General features: G+C 38.0%; 1 protein-coding gene across 4 annotated transcripts in view; it reads right to left on the reverse strand.

Annotated features, from left to right (window-relative positions):
• Positions 1–998: 998 nt before the first annotated feature.
• HTT (huntingtin) overlaps positions 999–18981 on the reverse strand; it is a 76659-nt gene continuing 58676 nt past the window's right edge. For 3 of the 4 annotated variants that reach the window (XM_058837332.1, XM_058837331.1, XM_058837334.1), the window contains 20 exons: positions 18300–18513; positions 17953–18098; positions 17321–17498; positions 16934–17029; positions 16330–16517; positions 15572–15698; positions 14625–14725; positions 12648–12802; positions 12160–12299; positions 11910–11992; positions 11505–11635; positions 11192–11321; positions 10273–10428; positions 7669–7859; positions 7115–7229; positions 6657–6870; positions 6408–6513; positions 4903–5065; positions 4106–4266; positions 999–3153 (listed from right to left, as the gene is read on the reverse strand). In XM_058837332.1, coding sequence (XP_058693315.1) covers positions 2940–3153; positions 4106–4266; positions 4903–5065; positions 6408–6513; positions 6657–6870; positions 7115–7229; positions 7669–7859; positions 10273–10428; positions 11192–11321; positions 11505–11635; positions 11910–11992; positions 12160–12299; positions 12648–12802; positions 14625–14725; positions 15572–15698; positions 16330–16517; positions 16934–17029; positions 17321–17498; positions 17953–18098; positions 18300–18513 — 3009 coding nt within the window. In that variant the 3' untranslated portion in view covers positions 999–2939. The remainder of the gene's footprint in view (positions 3154–4105; positions 4267–4902; positions 5066–6407; positions 6514–6656; positions 6871–7114; positions 7230–7668; positions 7860–10272; positions 10429–11191; positions 11322–11504; positions 11636–11909; positions 11993–12159; positions 12300–12647; positions 12803–14624; positions 14726–15571; positions 15699–16329; positions 16518–16933; positions 17030–17320; positions 17499–17952; positions 18099–18299; positions 18514–18981) is intronic. The other variant, XM_058837333.1, reaches the window with a different exon arrangement.

Below are 18981 nucleotides of genomic sequence, written 5' to 3' on the forward strand. Positions count from 1 at the left end.
TTTAAATCCAACATCAGAATCCCTTAATGGCCACTATTCTGCTGTTACTGCCCCAATGGCACACCTCGGTGGCTTGTGTCACTAAAAGCAGACAGGAGTGATTTTGAGTATGATTTCATTCCAAAAGAAATGAGGGTGTGGAAAGAATGTGTAGGAAGAAGACAGGAAAGTGTGCTGCAGTGAAATGTCTGAACTGAAGCACTGCTGCAGTGTGCTCCCACATTAGGAAGACCCTTAAGCTACAACTCCTTCAGGTCACAGAGAATTTCCCAAGAGGAGGTGCCCTTCTTTAGACACTTAGGACACATTAGAGGAGGTATATATACTACAACAAATCTCCAAGAGAGGTTAAAACAGATGAAGTTATTACTACCAGTGAATCTGTGTGAGGTTAGAACTGAGTGCATCAGCTCTAAAGCCTGTCTTGAAACAGGCAATGCAAATGTTTTCCATTTCCCACATGCTCTAAGGCTGGCAAGAGGCATTTGAGGAATGGAAATCTGTCACATCTAATGTTTTTCACCCAGCTGTGCTGACTGCTTAATTCAATGTTATTTCTTCACTGGCTTGAAAGATTCTATAGCAAGTACTAAGCTGGTCTGTAAAGTTTCATAAAGGGTCTAGCTCCTATAATCCCAAGGTAAAGTAACCAGCTGGTCTGTGTTAATCATGAGGAGCTTAAAATTATGAAGAATTTAACAGTTTCATAACACAACATATACTGTTATATGGTGAAAATTTGACTAACCTGATGTTTAAAAAATATATTAAAATCTATTTTAAATTCTGGAAAATAGCTTACAAAAATATCTTCACTTAAACTATATATCATACAAAAACTGACTGGTGTGTGGGTTTACAGTACAAAACGATTACTGGTGATTACAAAAGGGAAGTGATCTATACTACCCCTTAATGCAAATATAGGGCATTATATCTCACTGCCTGGAACTAGACTTTTATCAGAATTAAGATAATTTCCAATATAACTCAAAAACTTTCAAACATATCTATTTTATTAAACCTTTTTCTGAAATCCTGTTCAGTTTCTTTTAAAAATCACCACAGTGCTGTGGCCCAAGGAAGAGTAACCCAACTAAGGACAGAACTAATTGCTCTAGATAATAAGACCTGTAGAGAGCTAAATGCAGCAACATCTACAGTTGTTTCTACTGCCCATACTATCAATTTCCTCTACCAGTTTCTAAAAGGAAGCGACACCAGCAGACAATTCCTTGGTAATCAATTTACGGGCAGAAGCAACAATTTTTGGTCTAGATTGGAATTAGTTTAAATACATGGATTTAATAAATACAAATATACACATCTGTATACATTAAATGTTGTCACATGTGTATAATTTCAACATATACATTATATACAGAAATACATACAGTACATGCTCCTCCTGACAACACTATCTCGTTTTTCCAAGTGTCACCAAAAGGTGTGATAAGAAAATGGAGAGGTTAAATGTAGGATCTGACTGAGAACCAAGGTATCACTTCTCTATAATGAAAGACTTAAATACAACTAAAGACAAATGCTGTGCTAGATTTCCTCATGTAAAGCTTAGGAATCAATGGCATTCCCTGGGTGGTGAGTGAAAGCTAAATCTGGCCCTGTGTAGTGTCCTGAAATTCAAGGATATTTGTGTTTATGTCTAAAGCATTATGAATACAACAGGTAATAAAAGAGGTTGTGTAATCTAACACTTTAGCCAGTCCCAAAGTAGACCACAGCAGCCTTCTGATTCTTTACTGCCACCATATATTTGTTTACATGAGAGTGGTCCAGATGACTCCATGGTCTCAGTTAGGAAAGGTCAAATGGTTGTTGACTACTGGGGAGCTTGCACCATTTTGTCTCTTAAAATGCTGTGCAGCAAATAAGATCTCAAGTATCTAAAGTTTGATCTAGAGTGACTAGTCCTCTTTTTTACCATTATGTTTCGAAATAAGAAATTCAAAAGAAGCTACAGAAAAGTGGATCACAAGAATGCCTCCTTAGTACAGTTTCTCAAGACAACTTAATCAACATATTCCAGTTTTAAAGCACTTTAAGAAAAAGTGAGATGCAAAACAAGATGTAATCTATACATTAAGATGGATTTCCAAAAGGAACATGAATTCAAGCACAAGGAAAAAAAAAAAAGGAGGACAATACAGATGTCAAGACATTCAGTAGCATGGCTTTTGTTCATCTCCAATTACAGCACAGCTCATGCACCACACATCTTACAATTTTACATACTGTACATAATATAGAAATATTTAAGTTAAAATTTCTTTCACTGATATACTGTACTCAAATTTGAAATCCTGAGAAGAAAAAAGAAAAACGTGTGGTTACGTATGTGCACTATATCTCTGGTATCACCAACACATACACCACTGGATATCAGAAAGTCCAGAGAGAGAAATTACATGCTGGAAGTGTAAATCATAACAGCCATTTTCTCTTTTCCTTGTTCAGAAGAGACATTAGGAAACAAATGCTATTCTGTACTAGACAACAGTATATACAGGTACGTAAAACTATGAAGTTGGCTAACGACTGCAGGTTGCAATAACAGTCTGTCAGTGTCTTACTGGCTGCACCACAGTAGCTTCAGCTGCATATTGGGAAGAAGATTACCAGCAACCCTGCATGTGTAACAGCTCTTATTTTACAGCAAGGATGTGTGGCTCACATTAGTCCCCAACATTGCTTGAAAAACACTGACATACTTCATTCCACTTAGAGGTGCTTGGTGTCAACAGCAACTATACTTCTCAGGTGACTTCCAGTGCTGCAGAGCACTTGTCCATGCATGCTGGAAGGAAAACTGACAGGTCCGTATTTATCACAAATGCAACCCCAGTTATTTTCTTGATCTCACATTCCTCGTAATTCATATTCCAACACTAGTCATGCAGTTCCACTACACATCAGGATGTTCAACATGCTGTGACCTTGTGGACATTTTGCAAACAAGACAGTAGGCGATGGTATGGGGTTCCTGGAGATGCTACCACCTCAAACACCGACTGGAAGGCTCTCCGATCCAATTCTTCATCGATCTGGTGTCGGTAGAAGTCTATGGCAACCAAACAGAAGATGTTAACATCCACTTGCTCTGATTTTCCCATTCTGCTGATAATATGTGGAAGACTGAAATAGAAGTTAAGGTCATGAAATGGCAGACGTTGCTCCTCTTATGGTTTAGCAGTTTAAACACTGTTCTCCATTAAAACAGCTTATTCTTAAGTTCACCAAAGACATTCAAGTGCAAAATACTGTCATCTGGCAATTAACTGCTACTACATAAATCCTATTTCTTCATTAACATCACACAATTTCTTATCCTCAGAAATAAATTCCAAGCTAGCAGTAGTTTTCTTTATCCATTGGAGCAAACAATGCAATCGCAACTGCTGGGAGCCAAAGAGCACTGTTGTGATTAAGAGTCATTAGAATGTTTCAAACATAACAAATGGCCACTTTTTTGTCTGGTCACAAAATGCAGTTATTTTTCTGTTTGTTTCAGGGGTTTGTTTATTTGTTTTTTAAATAAACCCAGCACGAATACCACCTATATATATATATATACATACATCTTTTGTCTCTTCCAATTTATTTGGCTGATGCCATTCCATTGCCAAAGATCACTATTACTGCAGTGCACAGCCAGGAGGATAACTGCAAAATACAGTTTGCATGCAGAGGATAATTCTCTTGACTTTGAGTTTGTTGGCTTCTTTCATTTTTTTCAATATATTTTATCTTGCAGAAGGAATACAGAGCAAAGCTTTTAAAGGTCACAGCATTACTATCTTGGTGAAGCTTTTAAAAAGTCTTCAAAGTAAGGACTTTCCCAATCATCTTGTATAGTCAAAAGGAACTGATCTTAAAGCAGTAGTTTGAGATAACTTTGTTCTCATAATCTGTTTAGATGTTCTCTTTTTTCCCCACAAACTCGAGGTATCAAGAGCACAAAGCAATATACACCATTACTATCTGCAGTAAAACTGACTTTTTTGTGTCTTACACTTGTACCCTAATCCTTCAAGGCTTTATACTACAATTACCCAGAAATGGCACACATTCAATCTTTTTAGGATACATTGCTGAAATCCATTGACTGGTGGAAGCACTGACAAAAAAACAGGAAAGACTCCACATTGCCATTGCCACGGGTGTTCTTTGTGTGAAATTAGAGAGAGAGAGCATCACCCAGTCACGGACCATCGAAGATTGTCCAGTGCTATGCAGTGTCTGGAACACCTGCAAAATATTGTACACAAGAATAAAGACATGGTGGATAGATATGGGAAAATGTTCAGTTTCTCTTGTAAAGGTTCTCTCTGGCTACAAAGCTCTGAGGGCCACAAACTGGAATCCTGAAGACATCTCTGAGTCTAATGAATTACTCAGCTGGACTCATGACAAATGTGCCAAACTGAAGTAATCACATAGAAATATATAACTTGTGTGGTGTCTCTGTTTCTTATAGATCACATGTGCTGTGCACATGCACTCTCCAGTGATGCCAAGTCCAGTAGGTGCTGAGAGCCAAAAGCCCAGAAGTCCAGCTGAGGCCACAGGAGTTTGCCTGTTGGGTTCACAAGATGATGGCTCACTCAGATCTAGAATCTGAGCACCAGGATCACAACCACTAATTTTCTCTTTATTTTCTCATTAGCAGTGACTGAACTGTCCTGCTGTGAGCTTTGGCCTCCACGTGACATGGCAATTCTAGCCCTTGATGCTGCCTGGAAGCCAGAGCTCACAGCAGGACAGCTCAATTGCCATGACTGGTTTGTTAGATCTAATAAAAGTAGTATATGGTCCTTTGACTGAGCTGTCAATTATTTAGAAATTTTCTGAAACATTTAAGAAAAAGAAATGTATCAATACTACCTTATAAACTACTGTTGCCATGAACTGTGGGTATGGCTGCTGATTGGACAGAAATTCCCCAATGACTTTGTTCATTACATCTTGCGGGGGGAAGAAATCATCAAGGAACTGTGGAAGAATCCGAGCCACTACTCGAGCTTCAAAAGGAAATCCTTTCCTGATCCTGAAAATAATAAAAAAATATAAATATTTTATGATTGAATTCCAATACATATATTGTCCTCTTCCAATTTAACTGGCAATGGAAAGAACATTTTACTTTCATCTCTGAGTAGGCAAGGTCTCTGATTAATTTAAATCTTCAGGTAATCTTAATAACAGACTACCCAAAGAGATAGACCCAAAGCTGTCAGAAGCTGTTACAGGTGTGTCCTTACCCCACTCCTTTTTACTTTTTTAAATAGTCACATTTTTTGAAGCTCTGGAATTGCATCAGAGATGAGACTTACCAGCTGGAATGCTCAAAAATCTAAACAAGAACAAAAAAGGACAGGGACATCACTCCTTCTAGTTATCTGCATTTATAAGCAGAACACTAGTTTTCATTCATAACATTTTGGCATTTTTTATTTAAGATCAGAATGACCAACATATCAAACATGAAAAGCAAGTTGTGTTGCTGTGTAAAGTGGGGAAAGATACTCCAACCTACAGACAATTTTGTTTAAATAACACCAATTGGAAAGTCTTTCTAAGAAAAGCTGCATCTGTTGATGTGTCAAGATCAAGTTACAATCATGTGATTCTTCCCTGCAAAAGTTATTTTTTGCTTGTAGCAGTCACATTTGTTTTGCTAGCTCTTCGAAGTGATACATTCAAAAACACTCAAGTACTGCTCTAGTTCTGTTCTCACCAAGTGCAGAAGTGAAATCCTCCTCCAGTTTTATGGAAAAACCACTGAACACTTTAAAAAATGTAAACCATTATCCACAAACTAGTACACAAAATCTAACAAGCTATACTCACTTAAGACAGCTTGAGATTGTCAGATCAAAACAGGGGTTTTGAAATGTTACCGTTAATGAGTTCCATGTGAATACAGAAGTTTTACTGTATCCTTCCACTGCAATTACTTAACAGCCTCAGAAAGAGCAACTCTTGTGAGGGGGGAAGGGGGGAAAAAACTTTTAAACTCGCATGGTGGTTTGAAAGATTATTTCCTGTAAACTGTAGTTATATCCTTGATTATGTAGGAGACATCCTGAAAAGCACTTAAGAGTTTGACCTGAAGGGAGCTGGAAATACATTTATGAAGTATTATGGTTTGTGCAACACACAGTATCAGTTAGGACATGTCTGGTTTTCATTTACATTCCTGCACATTTGTGCTGCCTTCAGCAATTTCATCAGTGTTACTGTGTATACCAGGAGTGTAACTTTTAAGCAATAGTAAGTAGAGAAACATCATTAATTAACTGTAAGAACCCTCAAATAGAGAAGTGACCACACAGATACAAACAATCATTTCCCTCCCAGAGCACCATTTACATGTTTTGTCCTCTTACCTATCAAAAAGGACAGATACTCGTTCCATAGCGACAATCACAGATTCACTGTCAGGAGCACCGGGATTTGCATCTGGGATACGGCTGGGGCTGATTTTTTCCTTTCCTAAAGCAAAATAATTTGTTACAAGTTCACTGTGCATGTTAAAATACACTTCTTTTACTCTCAGTAACAAAAGTAAATTAAGAAAATTAGCACTGTTAGTAAGGCAGTCTCCCAGCACATCAGAAGCATAAAAAAGTGAATACCTGTGTACATGCAAGTCAGCATTAATCCCAGGGCTGCCATGGCTCTGTGGGGACTCTGCACATTCACCCTGTCAACACTCAGTTTAACCAGCGACTCACTGTCCAGCCTGGAAAGCTGCTCTGAAAGGAGGAGTCGTTCCAACCCTCTCAGGACACAGTGATAAATAATGGATGGTGTTGATTCATCATTTCCAGACACCATGACTCCACACATCTGAAATAAAGCAAAAAAGCCAACTACTTAGTTTTGAGGTGTACTTAAGGTCATCTTCTAGCACCATACCACAATAGTATGGAACAGTATCAGGTATTAACATATGTATATGTATATGTATGCTTTTGGGTTTATTTATGAGTGTTGGGTGTATGAGGTGTCCGTATATATGGACATATATATAAGACAGCTATGTGGCAATCTCAGGTTACACAACTGACTAGAGGCATCACAACATACACACCTGTATAATTCCTGCAGAGAATTCAGGCCCTACATCAAGTGGGTAATTCTCAATCAAATAGAAAGCAGCTGCACACATTACCAAAATGTGCTCTTGGTTATGGATATTCACACAACTGCAAATGAGCAAAAACAATAGTGGTCACACCAAAGTTGTTTAGGTCACAAACAGAGACACTATGAACGATTTCTAGAAATTCAGAGTATTTTTGAACATGAAACGTAAGCCCTTTTTAAAATCACTGAAAGTATTGCTGAGATGCCATAAGAGAACGTTGATTATCATGAAAATGACAGAAAAATTAGATTTAAGTAACACAATTTACCAAAGACACAAAAGCCTGTACTATCAAACGGTTTTCTCACCCTCAAATATCATTTCGCTCCGTAAATTAAACCTAAAATTGGATGATATTTTCAATGAAAATGCCAAAACCTGCTTGATACAACAGCCTGCTCTAAAATGTACTGGCAACTGCCAACAACAGAGAGCCCTTTTGTTCACACATAAATATGCAACAGTTTGGAGCCAGGGGAAAGGGAGAAGAGTCTTACTGTGCTACTCCTCTCAAATTGGAGAGCAGATACTCGCTGATAATTGGAATGAGTTGCTTTGCTGTCTCGTCAAGCAAGTCACACTCAAGGATATAAAGAATTCCATGCAGAGCTCCAATCCGACTCGGCATATGGGTGCTTCTTAGGGTTGATTCCAGCAGCCGACTTACTGGTTCAGCCACAGCTTTATCCTAATACATCCAATAAGAGTATTCATTAGAAGTCAACACTGGTTTAAATACTGGAAAGTCCTGTCATTTGGAAATACTTGGAACAAACTGAAGAGCAGAAAATAGTGAAAGAACCAGAGCCTGGTTTAAATGACTTTGAATAAATATCACAAGACCAATACAAATAGACAAGAGATGAGTTGTAGATTAACTAGGAAACTAATGCTACTTTGTTTTATTTGTATCAAGTTATCACAATTTAAAATTAAAAAAAACCCAAACAAAATAGGGATTAGTTCAGTAAATAGTACGTGCTATTAATAAAGGACTTGAATGATTGAAATTTCTGGCTTTCCAGCTAAGCACAAAGGATGCTTCCCTTTGAAACAGACTGGCACGAGACAACTATATTCTGCCATCCACTATCTATCTACTCAACTCATAGCACATCATTCCATTTATTTGTTCTCTGAGACCACTGGTACTCAGACCTAAACATCTTTCCCTCCTCCAATCCTGTGATCTGGATGAGGGAATCAAGTGTACTCTCAGCTGGGCAGGAGTGTTGATCTGCTGGAGGTGAGGAAGACTCTGCAGAGGAATCTGGACAGGCTGGATCAGTGGGCCCAGGGGTCTGAGGTTCAGCAAGGCCAAGTGCCAGGTCCTGCCCCCGGGTCACAACAACCCCTGCAGCGCTACAGGCTGGGGCAGAGTGGCTGGAAAGGGCCCGGTGGAAAAGGACCTGGGGGTGCTGATTGAGAGTGGCTGAACACGAGCCAGGTGTGCCCAGGTGGCCAAGAAGGCCAATGGCTCCTGCCTGGGTCAGCAGTAGTGGGTCCAGCAGGATCAGGGTAGTGGCTGTCATCTTGCACTTCACAGAACCATCAAGGTTGACAAAGACCTCCAAGATCATGGAGTCCAAAGCACCGCCATCAATTAAACCACAGCACTGAGTGCCATGTCCAGTCGTTTCTTGACTATCTCCAGGGATTCTACCACTTCCCTGGGCAGCCTGTTCCAATGCTTAACTACCCTTTCAGTGAAGAAATTCTTCCTAATAGCCATCCCAAACCTCCTCTGGCACAACCTGAAGCCATTTCCTCTTGTCCTGTCACCTGAGAGAAGAGACTGACCCTTACTTTGCCATTAACTTTCAAAAAGTTGTGGAGAGTCATAAGGTCCTCCCTGAACCTCCTTAGGCTCCCTCCATCCTTAAGGAAATGGTTTAGTTAGGTCAACAGTTGGACTCAATGATCTTAAGGGTGTTTTCCAACCTAAATGATTCCATAATTTTATGTTCAGTATTCACAAGTCAAACTGATATCAGATACTCCACTCCCTGTTGCCAAGTACCACAACTTACTGGAATATGCAAAATCTATTCCAAATTTTAATTTTGGACAGTCTTTTCCTTACTAAGTAATTAATAGTAATTCCTTGCTTTACCTTGTTGTTTTACTCACAAAGTATCTAAGAGACAGGCCAGTTTGAGATAGTGTCTGCTCTCTAGTTGCTCTTTCTAAGCAGATTTTCTATATAACTGAGCACAGAACAACAAGCAACTCTTGATGGAACCAACTTCTTGTTTTTTAAGTGTCAACCAAGCTGTTATATTCAGCTGTTTGCTTGTGAGAAGGTGTAATTAGCTCACTGAGTGGGAAATGACAGCCTAGTCAGAAGAAGCTGATCTCTAAAACTGTTTCTGTACGTTTGCCATCATCTTCCCAGCCTTCCCTTGCACAGTTGCTGCTGCTGAAAGCCCCACCCTAAAAGCCTTTCAGAATTTCTTTTACTGCTATTACCCATATAGCTTTATGCTAGTCTGAGAGTTCCTAGAAGTGCTAACTCCTTTCCAAAATGATTGGTAATTTTTTTTTTCCCTAAATAATTCTACTCTGAAATGTTCACTGGAAAGTACTTCTGGTCTACACATTTCAAGACAGAATGATGCAGTGGAGGGAAGAGTGAGGGAAAGAAAAGAAAGAAAAGGGAAAATATATCTGGGGCTACATATTCATCACATGCACTGTCCCAGCCTCCCATGAGACTACAGCCGTTCACCAGTAATACAAATCTAGCAAAAGCTGTTCCACAGGTCCTCATTTTTGGACTGAAATGTAACAAATGAGGAGTCTAGGGCAAAGGCAACACTGAACAGAATAAGACAAACCAAAAAGCATATTAAATTATGCTCAAACCTCCAAAAAAAAACCAAAAACTCAAACCAAACACTTTCTGTTTAAATACAGGGCAATTGGAGATAATGTTTGCAAAATGTGAATACATATCCTGTTACTTCTTAGAGCCATGCAGATCAGCTAAAGGATATTCTTAGAGACAAATCATCCTTACCAAGTACACCAGGTTTTGCAGCAGAAGCTGAGTTAGCCTAAACACTCATGAATTTGCAATGAACTTTCTGAGAATTTCTTACCATTCCAAGAACAGCAGCAGCTTTACAAGTAGCTGGTATCAAATACTGTACAAGAATCTCATCTTCTGATGGATGCACCTTTCGCAACTCTGTCAGTGTTGAGTACATCATCTCAAACTGATTCCTTTCTGTAAATAAGTCTGACACTGCCAAAAGCTGTATGGAAATTAAAATTGAATATAAAAAAATCCCATTAGCAGACAGCCAAAAATTGACTCTCCCTTCTATTATAATTGTGAGCAAAAGATTCCTCAGCTGATCAATTAAATGTGTAAACATTTATTCAAGGGTCTGAAATAACTATTCACTATTGTTGTCCAAAATTAATTCCACCATTCATCTCAGATAATAATGACCTCCAAGAGGTCCTTTTTACCAAAAGTTTTACAGAATCAAAGCCACTATAGTAAGTAACTCTGGGACATGAACAAACATTGCTATTTACAATGTACTAAACCACCCCAAAACACACAGCACATACTTCTCTTGCAAGGATCGTTTCATTTTAAGTCATAAGAATGATAGTGGAAAATGGCTGTCGATACATTCCACAACTGTGTTCTTTAGTTTTGCTTCTACACTTAATAAGCAACTTAATTCTCAAATACACTGTTGTTCCATCTTCATTTTTTACAAAGGGATAGGATAAACAAATCTTGCTTTAGCAAGCAGTAGTAAAATATCAACTGTCATTAAATAACAATAAAGTATTTGTAATATAGCAGCAGAATAGCTATCCAGTTGCTTACATAGCTTAAATCAGTATAATGCTGTAGTTACTCAAGTTATGTTTCTGTTCTGACCACAGAGTAACACTGCCAAGAAAATTCTGTGTCTTCCATGTATTAAAAGATGCTTTATAAATGCTGCTTAGCTCTGAACACTTGGTAACATATACTGAATAATAATTCAGACTTACTGATCGCACCACTTCACTGATCAAAATAACTGGTGTTCTCTTGCTGGGGTTGGATGGCAATATCCACTGACTGTACAGTTCAAGCAAGAACTGAGAACAAGAATGGATATCTACACCAGCCCGGTGTTTCCTGCAAGGAACATTACACAAGTGTTAAAATTGCTATTTTCTTAAGCCCTGCTAAAATGCTTGATTTGAAATAATACAGTTATTTACCAGCATCCAGTTTATAAACCCAGCTTCTTGAACTCAACATGAAGAAATAAAACCTTATCTGTCACTCAAAAGAGAGAAGAGAAAAAAAACAAGATACCTGGTGTTGATAGGAGAGGTTGGTGGTGAGGAAGGAGCGGGTACATCATTCTCATCTTCTTCATCCTCACCCCACTCTTCTTCTCTCAAGGGAGTGATATTATTTCCTAACCATATGGAATGTATAGAGACCTTGCAACATACACAAAAGAGAAAAACAAGTAGTAAAGAAGTGAACTTAACACCCCAGGAGTCAGCCTAGGAAAATCTTAGAAGCCAAATATATTTTCCATTTAAGTGACAGGAACACACAGTCTTCTGGTTGAGGAGACATCCAGTTATGATCTACCCTGCATCACTCAGAGTTTCAGTTTCTATTTGATGTCAAGCAATGCTTCTTAACTAATTTTTCAGAACTGGAAGAAATGTAATAAAAATAAAGTGTTAAGTTGAGCTTTTAACAAACCTGTCCCAATTTATAATCCATATCTCCTATTTCTCGTTCAGTATTGATCTGCAGTAAGAGTTTCTCATGGCTGATAAGAGCACCTGTAACAAAACACAAGATGAATTTTTAAAAAGTGCATAACAAAGCACAAATGAAAATGGTTTCACTTCCAGCAAACGGGATTTCAAATTTTTCTGAGAGTACCTTTCCACTTTTTAAATGTAAAAGAAATTCAGTCTCCCCTTCTCTCCCACAAACAAACACTAACCTGTAGTTGCAGGAGAAAGTGATGGAACAGGGTCCCAGGCTTGGTATAAGTGATGAGTAGCAATATTATCTCTCTTAGACACCATTGCCTGGATTTCCTGTTCAACAATTCCCCTGATAACACTTAGCTTCCTCCCAAACCTAAAAACCCAAGAGAAATCAATTTTAGCAGATTTTTCCTTTAACAGTTTTGTGCAAGTCTGGCTTACTCTGTAATGTTATGTGTCTATGCTCATTTTCAGTATTAGGGAAATGAAAATGTTGAAAAATACGTTCTGTACTACTGTTTACTAGATTTTAAGATATCATCTTTTCCACATAATCTTTTAAGTCAGCAGGTTCACAATGCTAAGTCGATGCAACTTCTATGTAAATAGATCCATATATATACTCTTCTACACATATTTTTGCTACAACTAGACTAAGTAACTGTCATTATATATTAACCACAAGTTTTCATTTCATTTGAAAACAAGTGGAAACAAATACCTTGTGTCCAGAGCTTTTAAAGCTTTGTTACGGGGCTGCTGCTCCAAACAGCTAACTGCTGGATTGCCTGCAACGGGTATGGTCATTGCACTCAGCACCAGGGAGGTTATGGCTTGCACTGCAAGAACATTGATTTGGGTCCTCTCTGTATCTTCCTGTAAAATGAACTCACTGTAATTTGAATTGTTAAAAAACAAAAATAAAAAATCCCAAAATCTCTGAATATCAGTTTGTCAGGTTTCACTAAATTATCATTAATAAGCCTGACACCTACTCTTCTTCTCATCCAGAAATCTATGTGACATAAACAATGTACACAAAGCATTGACTGCAGCAGCAACACATCCTTCCCTCTCATCAGTCACTCTGCATGTATCCTCTCATGTCCCAACAGCACTAAAACTTCAAGATGGCCATTTTGGAACTTTTAAAAAAGTGTTTAGCTTCTTTCTTTGCAGCTATGCATTAGTTACTTATTGAAACAAAGCATCAGACCACAAAAGTATCTGATCCTTTTTAGAAGATACAAGATGGTAACCAATGTTGAACTTTCAAAAAAAAATTTTTACTTCAGAAAATATTAACATACTGAAATTTACAACAGCACTTAAAATATTTGCAATTTTGAACATTCTGGTGCACCTTGGAAAGCACGGGAGCAATGTTATTCTTGTTCCACAAATACTCTCTACGTGACAAATAAGGAACAACCATTAGCAAGATTGCCCTAAGTCTGACCCAACACGGCCATTATGCAGAAAACAGTTAAGTCAAGGCATCCAAGCCTGTATAACTAATAGAAAATGCTAACCCAGGGAAGAGGGATGATGACTCCCTATTCCTTTTTGCAGTCTGATACCTAGGAAGCAAGGGAAGCAAACCCCTCTGTCTGCTACTCAGGGTCCACACTTTGTCCTCTGAATTCTTCAAACTGCTTTAGGCCCTGCACCTAACATCAGAACCAGCCAGGAAAATAATCTTTCAGGTCAAAGAACTAGAACCTAGTAAAGTAAGTTTGCTAGCAGTTTAACACAGCTGAAGAGGGAAAATCTCTTTCATGACAGCCAAGTTCATTCTCATCTTGACTTTTCAAGGTTGGAAGAGACCTTTGGAGACCATCCAGTACAACCATTAATCCAGCACCATCATAATCACCCCTAGACCATGTCCCTAAATGCCACATCCAGACCCCTGCTGAACACTTTCAAAAACAGTGACTCCACCACTTCCCTGCAAAACTTATTCCAATGCCTAACCCCTCTTTCAGTGAAAATTATTTTCCTAATAGCCAATCTGAACCTCCCCTGATGCAACTTAAGGAGTTCACTTGAGAGGTGGCAGACAAGACCAATCCCCACCTGGCTACACCCTCCTTTCATGTAGTGGTGGAGAGTGATGAGGATCCCCCTGAACCTCCTCTTCCTGGGACGAAACACCCTCAGCCCCAGTTTTGTTGCTGTTCTTGGACAGAAATATTTGTTATAGGAATTGATATATAAATACATATATTTTGGTATATAAATTGGACACAAATTGTGCTATAAATTTCTTCAACTCTGGTCCCCAAATGCTCTCCACTGAATTTTGAACATATATCTGAGCTAGAAGCCCAGATATCCAATCAGTCTACAAGTGGGAGCAAGACACATGAATATGCATCTTCAGGTCAATTAATTTCTAGTCAAAAATCTTACAAAAAAAAAAACAAACAAAAAACAAACCACAACCTGTACTGAGTGATGTACTAATAAGGAGTTGAAACAGTGTCAATGATTTTTTTCCTCGCTATTTGCATGCTTGCAGAGGCTCTAAGCCAGAAGATGGATGTGTCTGAACTCACGATGTTATGAGAAAAAGGAAATAGAAAAAATTCCTTAGTGTTAGTCACTTACTCTCTGCTTTACAGTTTTATTAATAGAAGCACTTTTCTTTGGTTTAAGTAAAATCTCATTTAAAAAATACAATGAATGACATTACCTCTTGCTGGTTCTCCTCTTGGTCCATTACAATGGGCTGAGTTACGAGCACACCAAGCAGAGTAGCCCAAGTCTCTTCAAACTGAGTACGGCTGATCCATCCTACAGAAACACTCAGAGATAGCCATTTATGTCTCAATACACATTTAAACAAGGAACAACATTTAAAAAAAGGTACATTGTTTTCACAGATTTAGTTTCATACCACTTCCTATTCATTTTGGCATTTTCTGCAATGAAACAGGATCACCAGGGAAGTGGTCACAGTACCAAGCCTGACAGACTTTACCAAGTGTTTGGACAGTACCCTCAGCCCCATGGTGTGACTCTTGGGGATGGTGCTATGCAGGGTCAGGAGCTGGGACTCAATCATCCTTGTGGGTCCCTAATTCAGCTTATTCTGTGATTCTGTGATTTACTAGGTGGATGGAATGGCAGAGAACAACACCACAGCTTCTTTCCTTCAGCCCCAAGAAGGTTGAGAGAACTGGAAACATTGTGCTAAGACACTCATAAAATGGTTTGGGCTGGAAGGATTCTTTCAAGATCTTCTAGACCAGCCCAAACATCAGATGTCTGAGCTGAAGGTAGGTTACCAAGGTATCCTATCACAGGACTGTATACCATGCATTAATAGAACAAAGTGTGAGGGAAGCAAAATATTCTCAAACATGTTGTCAAGCGTATGCTCCAGAAAACAACTGGTCATTCTGCAAGAGACACTGAAATCTCCCTCGGCTGGAATAACTTTTGGCTTTATAATTTATTCTCTTCATTGAACAAAATGTAAGAATTACTGCAGCACAATTACTAACCTGCTCTGAAATATTATCTGTCTTCCACATAAGCAACAAAAGTGAGCAGTTTCAGATACAGTTATTCAGTAGTTTCAGAACACAGTTAAATGCCCAATAAGAACCAAATGTATTAATTTACTTTTGCACATACCAAGTGTATTAATGCGATAGATGAACTCCTTAAAAATTTCCTTTTCTTGAAGAAATTCTACTGGGATTTCAGGAAAAACTGTGCCAAAGTCACCTAAAGGCTTTGGTGACCAGCCTAATTTCCAGACCTAAAGAAGTATAATGAAAGTTTAATGATCCAAACCAGATACAGTATTTATATTACAGCTCTAAATATACAGGCATTCAAAGGCAACAAAATATCAGTAAAAAAAAGTAGTTCTCCAAATAGAAAAACACCCAAAGGAAGATGGAACATCTAACAAAACTTATATACAGTGTACACCCCTGTTTTATATTTCAGGGCCTTTTCCATCTACTTTTCCATACTCCCCACTGTAAATTAATTATCCAGTTTTATGGTCCAAGTTTAGATACAGAAGCAAGTAAGGTCCTGTCACATATTTCAGTTTACAGACCATGCAGAAATTATGCTGAAATGGAATTCAAGTAAGACAGTTCACATGCTATTGATGTCTGAAAAAGCACACTGATACATGAGAGAGGGGGCAAAAAAGTTTCAACTAAAAAAACTGTTATGTTCTGACATCCCCTCAAAAACAGAGCACTGAGAAACAGAGGAATGGCCTTGCGCATGTTGTTACTCAGTGTTCAAAAAAAACCTGATTGATCAAACCAGGTTAAAGTTGAAATCCTGCTATTGTAGAACTTAAGATGCTTCATCATGTTTGGTTATTCAATAACTTCTAAAGTCCTGAAAGCAAAACATAATAAACATACCAAGGGAGGTACTCTGGTGTAGCTATTCACTAGAGGCAGCCTTGCTAAACTGATGATGATGTTCTTGAGGACAGGAGTGAGAAATGCAGGGATGCTGCTGTTTCTTTTGTGCCCCAATGACAAGACAGTCTGTAAGCATTCCACCATCTCAGCTATCATTTCACATGCTGCAATAATGTGCTTCGTTTCTTTGTTGGGAGAGAAAGAAATTCAGCTTTATGAATCCACTCAAAAGACAAATAATTTAATAAGACAGAAACACAAAAAATTCTTAACAAAATAGTATGTTCATTAAAAAGGACAAAACCATAATAAGGACACTTATAAAGAAATTTTAAACATTTAAAATCCCACACTTTAAAAAGCTCTGTCTGTAGCATGCTGCACAGCTAACAGAATCTCCCAAGAGAAAAATTTGCATTAACATGTAATTTTCAGGACAAAACAACTATACATATCAAAAATATGGCAACCTACATTTAGCAGACATTTACCAAATACAAATAAGGTCTCAGATAAACTTTCATTGTTAAAAATAATAGTAATGGAAAAACATTTCTTCAGTGAAAGTTTAAAGCAGAACCAAAATTTACTGTTTACTTACTCTGTACATTTGAATCTATTTCTCCCTCACTTAAAGGTTTTGAAGTATTCTTCTTTCTTTCAGGACTCAGAAGTTGATTACCAGGTTCCACAGCAACTGAATTGCAGAAATATATTTGAATGATACAGTTATCTATTACCTATTTCATAATAAATGTTTTAATAAACACCACATAGTAGTCAAATGTTTGACATATCAGAGGCATTTGCCAAGTTCAAAAGTACACACTAAATTTCAAATGGAAAATTAAAGTAGTATAAACTAAATTTGTCAAACAAATAATTAATAAGGACTCAAATGAAATATTCCAGACATGCAGCATTTGATCAGTGATGACTGGCAATCTATTAACAAAATTTTTCTCCTTGCTGATCAAACTGCACTCACCTGCTTCTATGATAAATCTAATGCAGTTAATTAAGGAGCAAGCATATGTCACATGAGCTGCAGAAGACAACAAACTCCAGAGACCAGGCTGCTGTAGTGTGAGACAGCAACAGTCCAGAGCAGCCTGAAGATCTACACTTAATGGAATCTGGTCATGCACTAAATGCCATGATAGTGCCTGTACAAAAAGAGAAGTTTCCCATTAATAGCAAATTCTCACAACAGAACAACTTCTAACCAAGGGTGACTTTTTTATCTCAGCAAAACGTAAAGTTTTAGCAGCAAATAGTATTGGCTTTTTCCTGAGAGAACACTATTTAAGTACAAGAAAATTACGACATTTATATACTTTTTATTAAGGGTCCCAAAAATCAGCACAGGACCTGTTCTCCCAAATGCCAGCATCATTCCATCAATCAATCAACCTCTCCTTGTATAAAGCTGTCCTTGTCCCACAACCCAGATCTGATTTACTAGCACAGGTCAAACACAAAAAAAACCTGAAGAAATTTCTACAGTTGAGACAAAAGAATTGCCCCAGTCAAAAATTACTTAGTGGTGATCAGTTGAAGATAGGGCTGTTCCCTCCCCCAACATATCATGACATCTTTAATTATGGTGTAGTTTCTTACCTCTACTGACATCACTACAAATTTCAGGATATCATCCTCTTTGTCAGGAGGAACACGGAGACCAGCTGGTAGTTTTGAGAGTAACAACAAATATTGAGCCAGTGCACGACAAAGTGTCATCACAGACTGATACATCACCTCATCTCCTATAAAATAAGACTGGATGAAATCTAGCAGTTTGAATTTTTTTCCATTCAATTAAATGTTTTTCAGAACTATTTCATAAGCACTTTTATGCCAGGTACCTTGATATTTTTTTTTATAGAAAGTTCATGTATTCACAAGACATCTGTAAAGTATCTTTGCAGAGGAGAAAATAAACTTTAAAAGACCATTATTTCTATTACCAAAGATATCGCTCAGTTTTTTCCAGTAGGCTGATGGCTCAGTTGGCAATAGTGGTTGAAAAACCTGGTGGTTGGCTGGAAGGTTTTGTACAGCAGAGGACACATGATCCAGAGTCACCCTCCGAGCTGTTTCAAACAGGCTGCTCTTCTGATCCCTTGAGATCTCATTCATGCTAAGGCTTAAACAAGGTGCTAACAAGCTTAGGTTGAATTCCTGAAATAAAAAGAAATTGCTTTTAAAGTGAAGCTAAGAATCTGGTGGTATTATTCTAACATACTACTGTGGTGGTAAATTTACAGTTTATCGATTAACTAACTTATTATGAGCACCTCTGCTCAATTGTGTAACAATGTGGTTTAGCCCACAGTGGCTCCAAATTTAAATTCCAACCAGTACCATAGTGGAAAGAAAAATCAATATACTTATTCCAGATTTTCAGGACAATGTGTGAATAAAGCTTAAGGATGACATACATACAAGGAACCTTCAAGTAATAAGTTTTTTAGAAACAGCTTCCCCACTATCATTTCTGCATATCAGCAGCAAATATCATGGTGAGAATTTGAACAAAAGACATTCTTGGATATAAGTTATCCTTTATGCCAGATTTACTGTCTGTGGCCTGTTGCTGGCTTACTGCAAGTCATCCAGCACAGATATTGAAGAGATTACAGAAACAGC

Source organism: Poecile atricapillus, chromosome 4 (assembly GCF_030490865.1).
Source record: "Poecile atricapillus isolate bPoeAtr1 chromosome 4, bPoeAtr1.hap1, whole genome shotgun sequence".
Lineage (NCBI taxonomy): Eukaryota > Metazoa > Chordata > Aves > Passeriformes > Paridae > Poecile > Poecile atricapillus.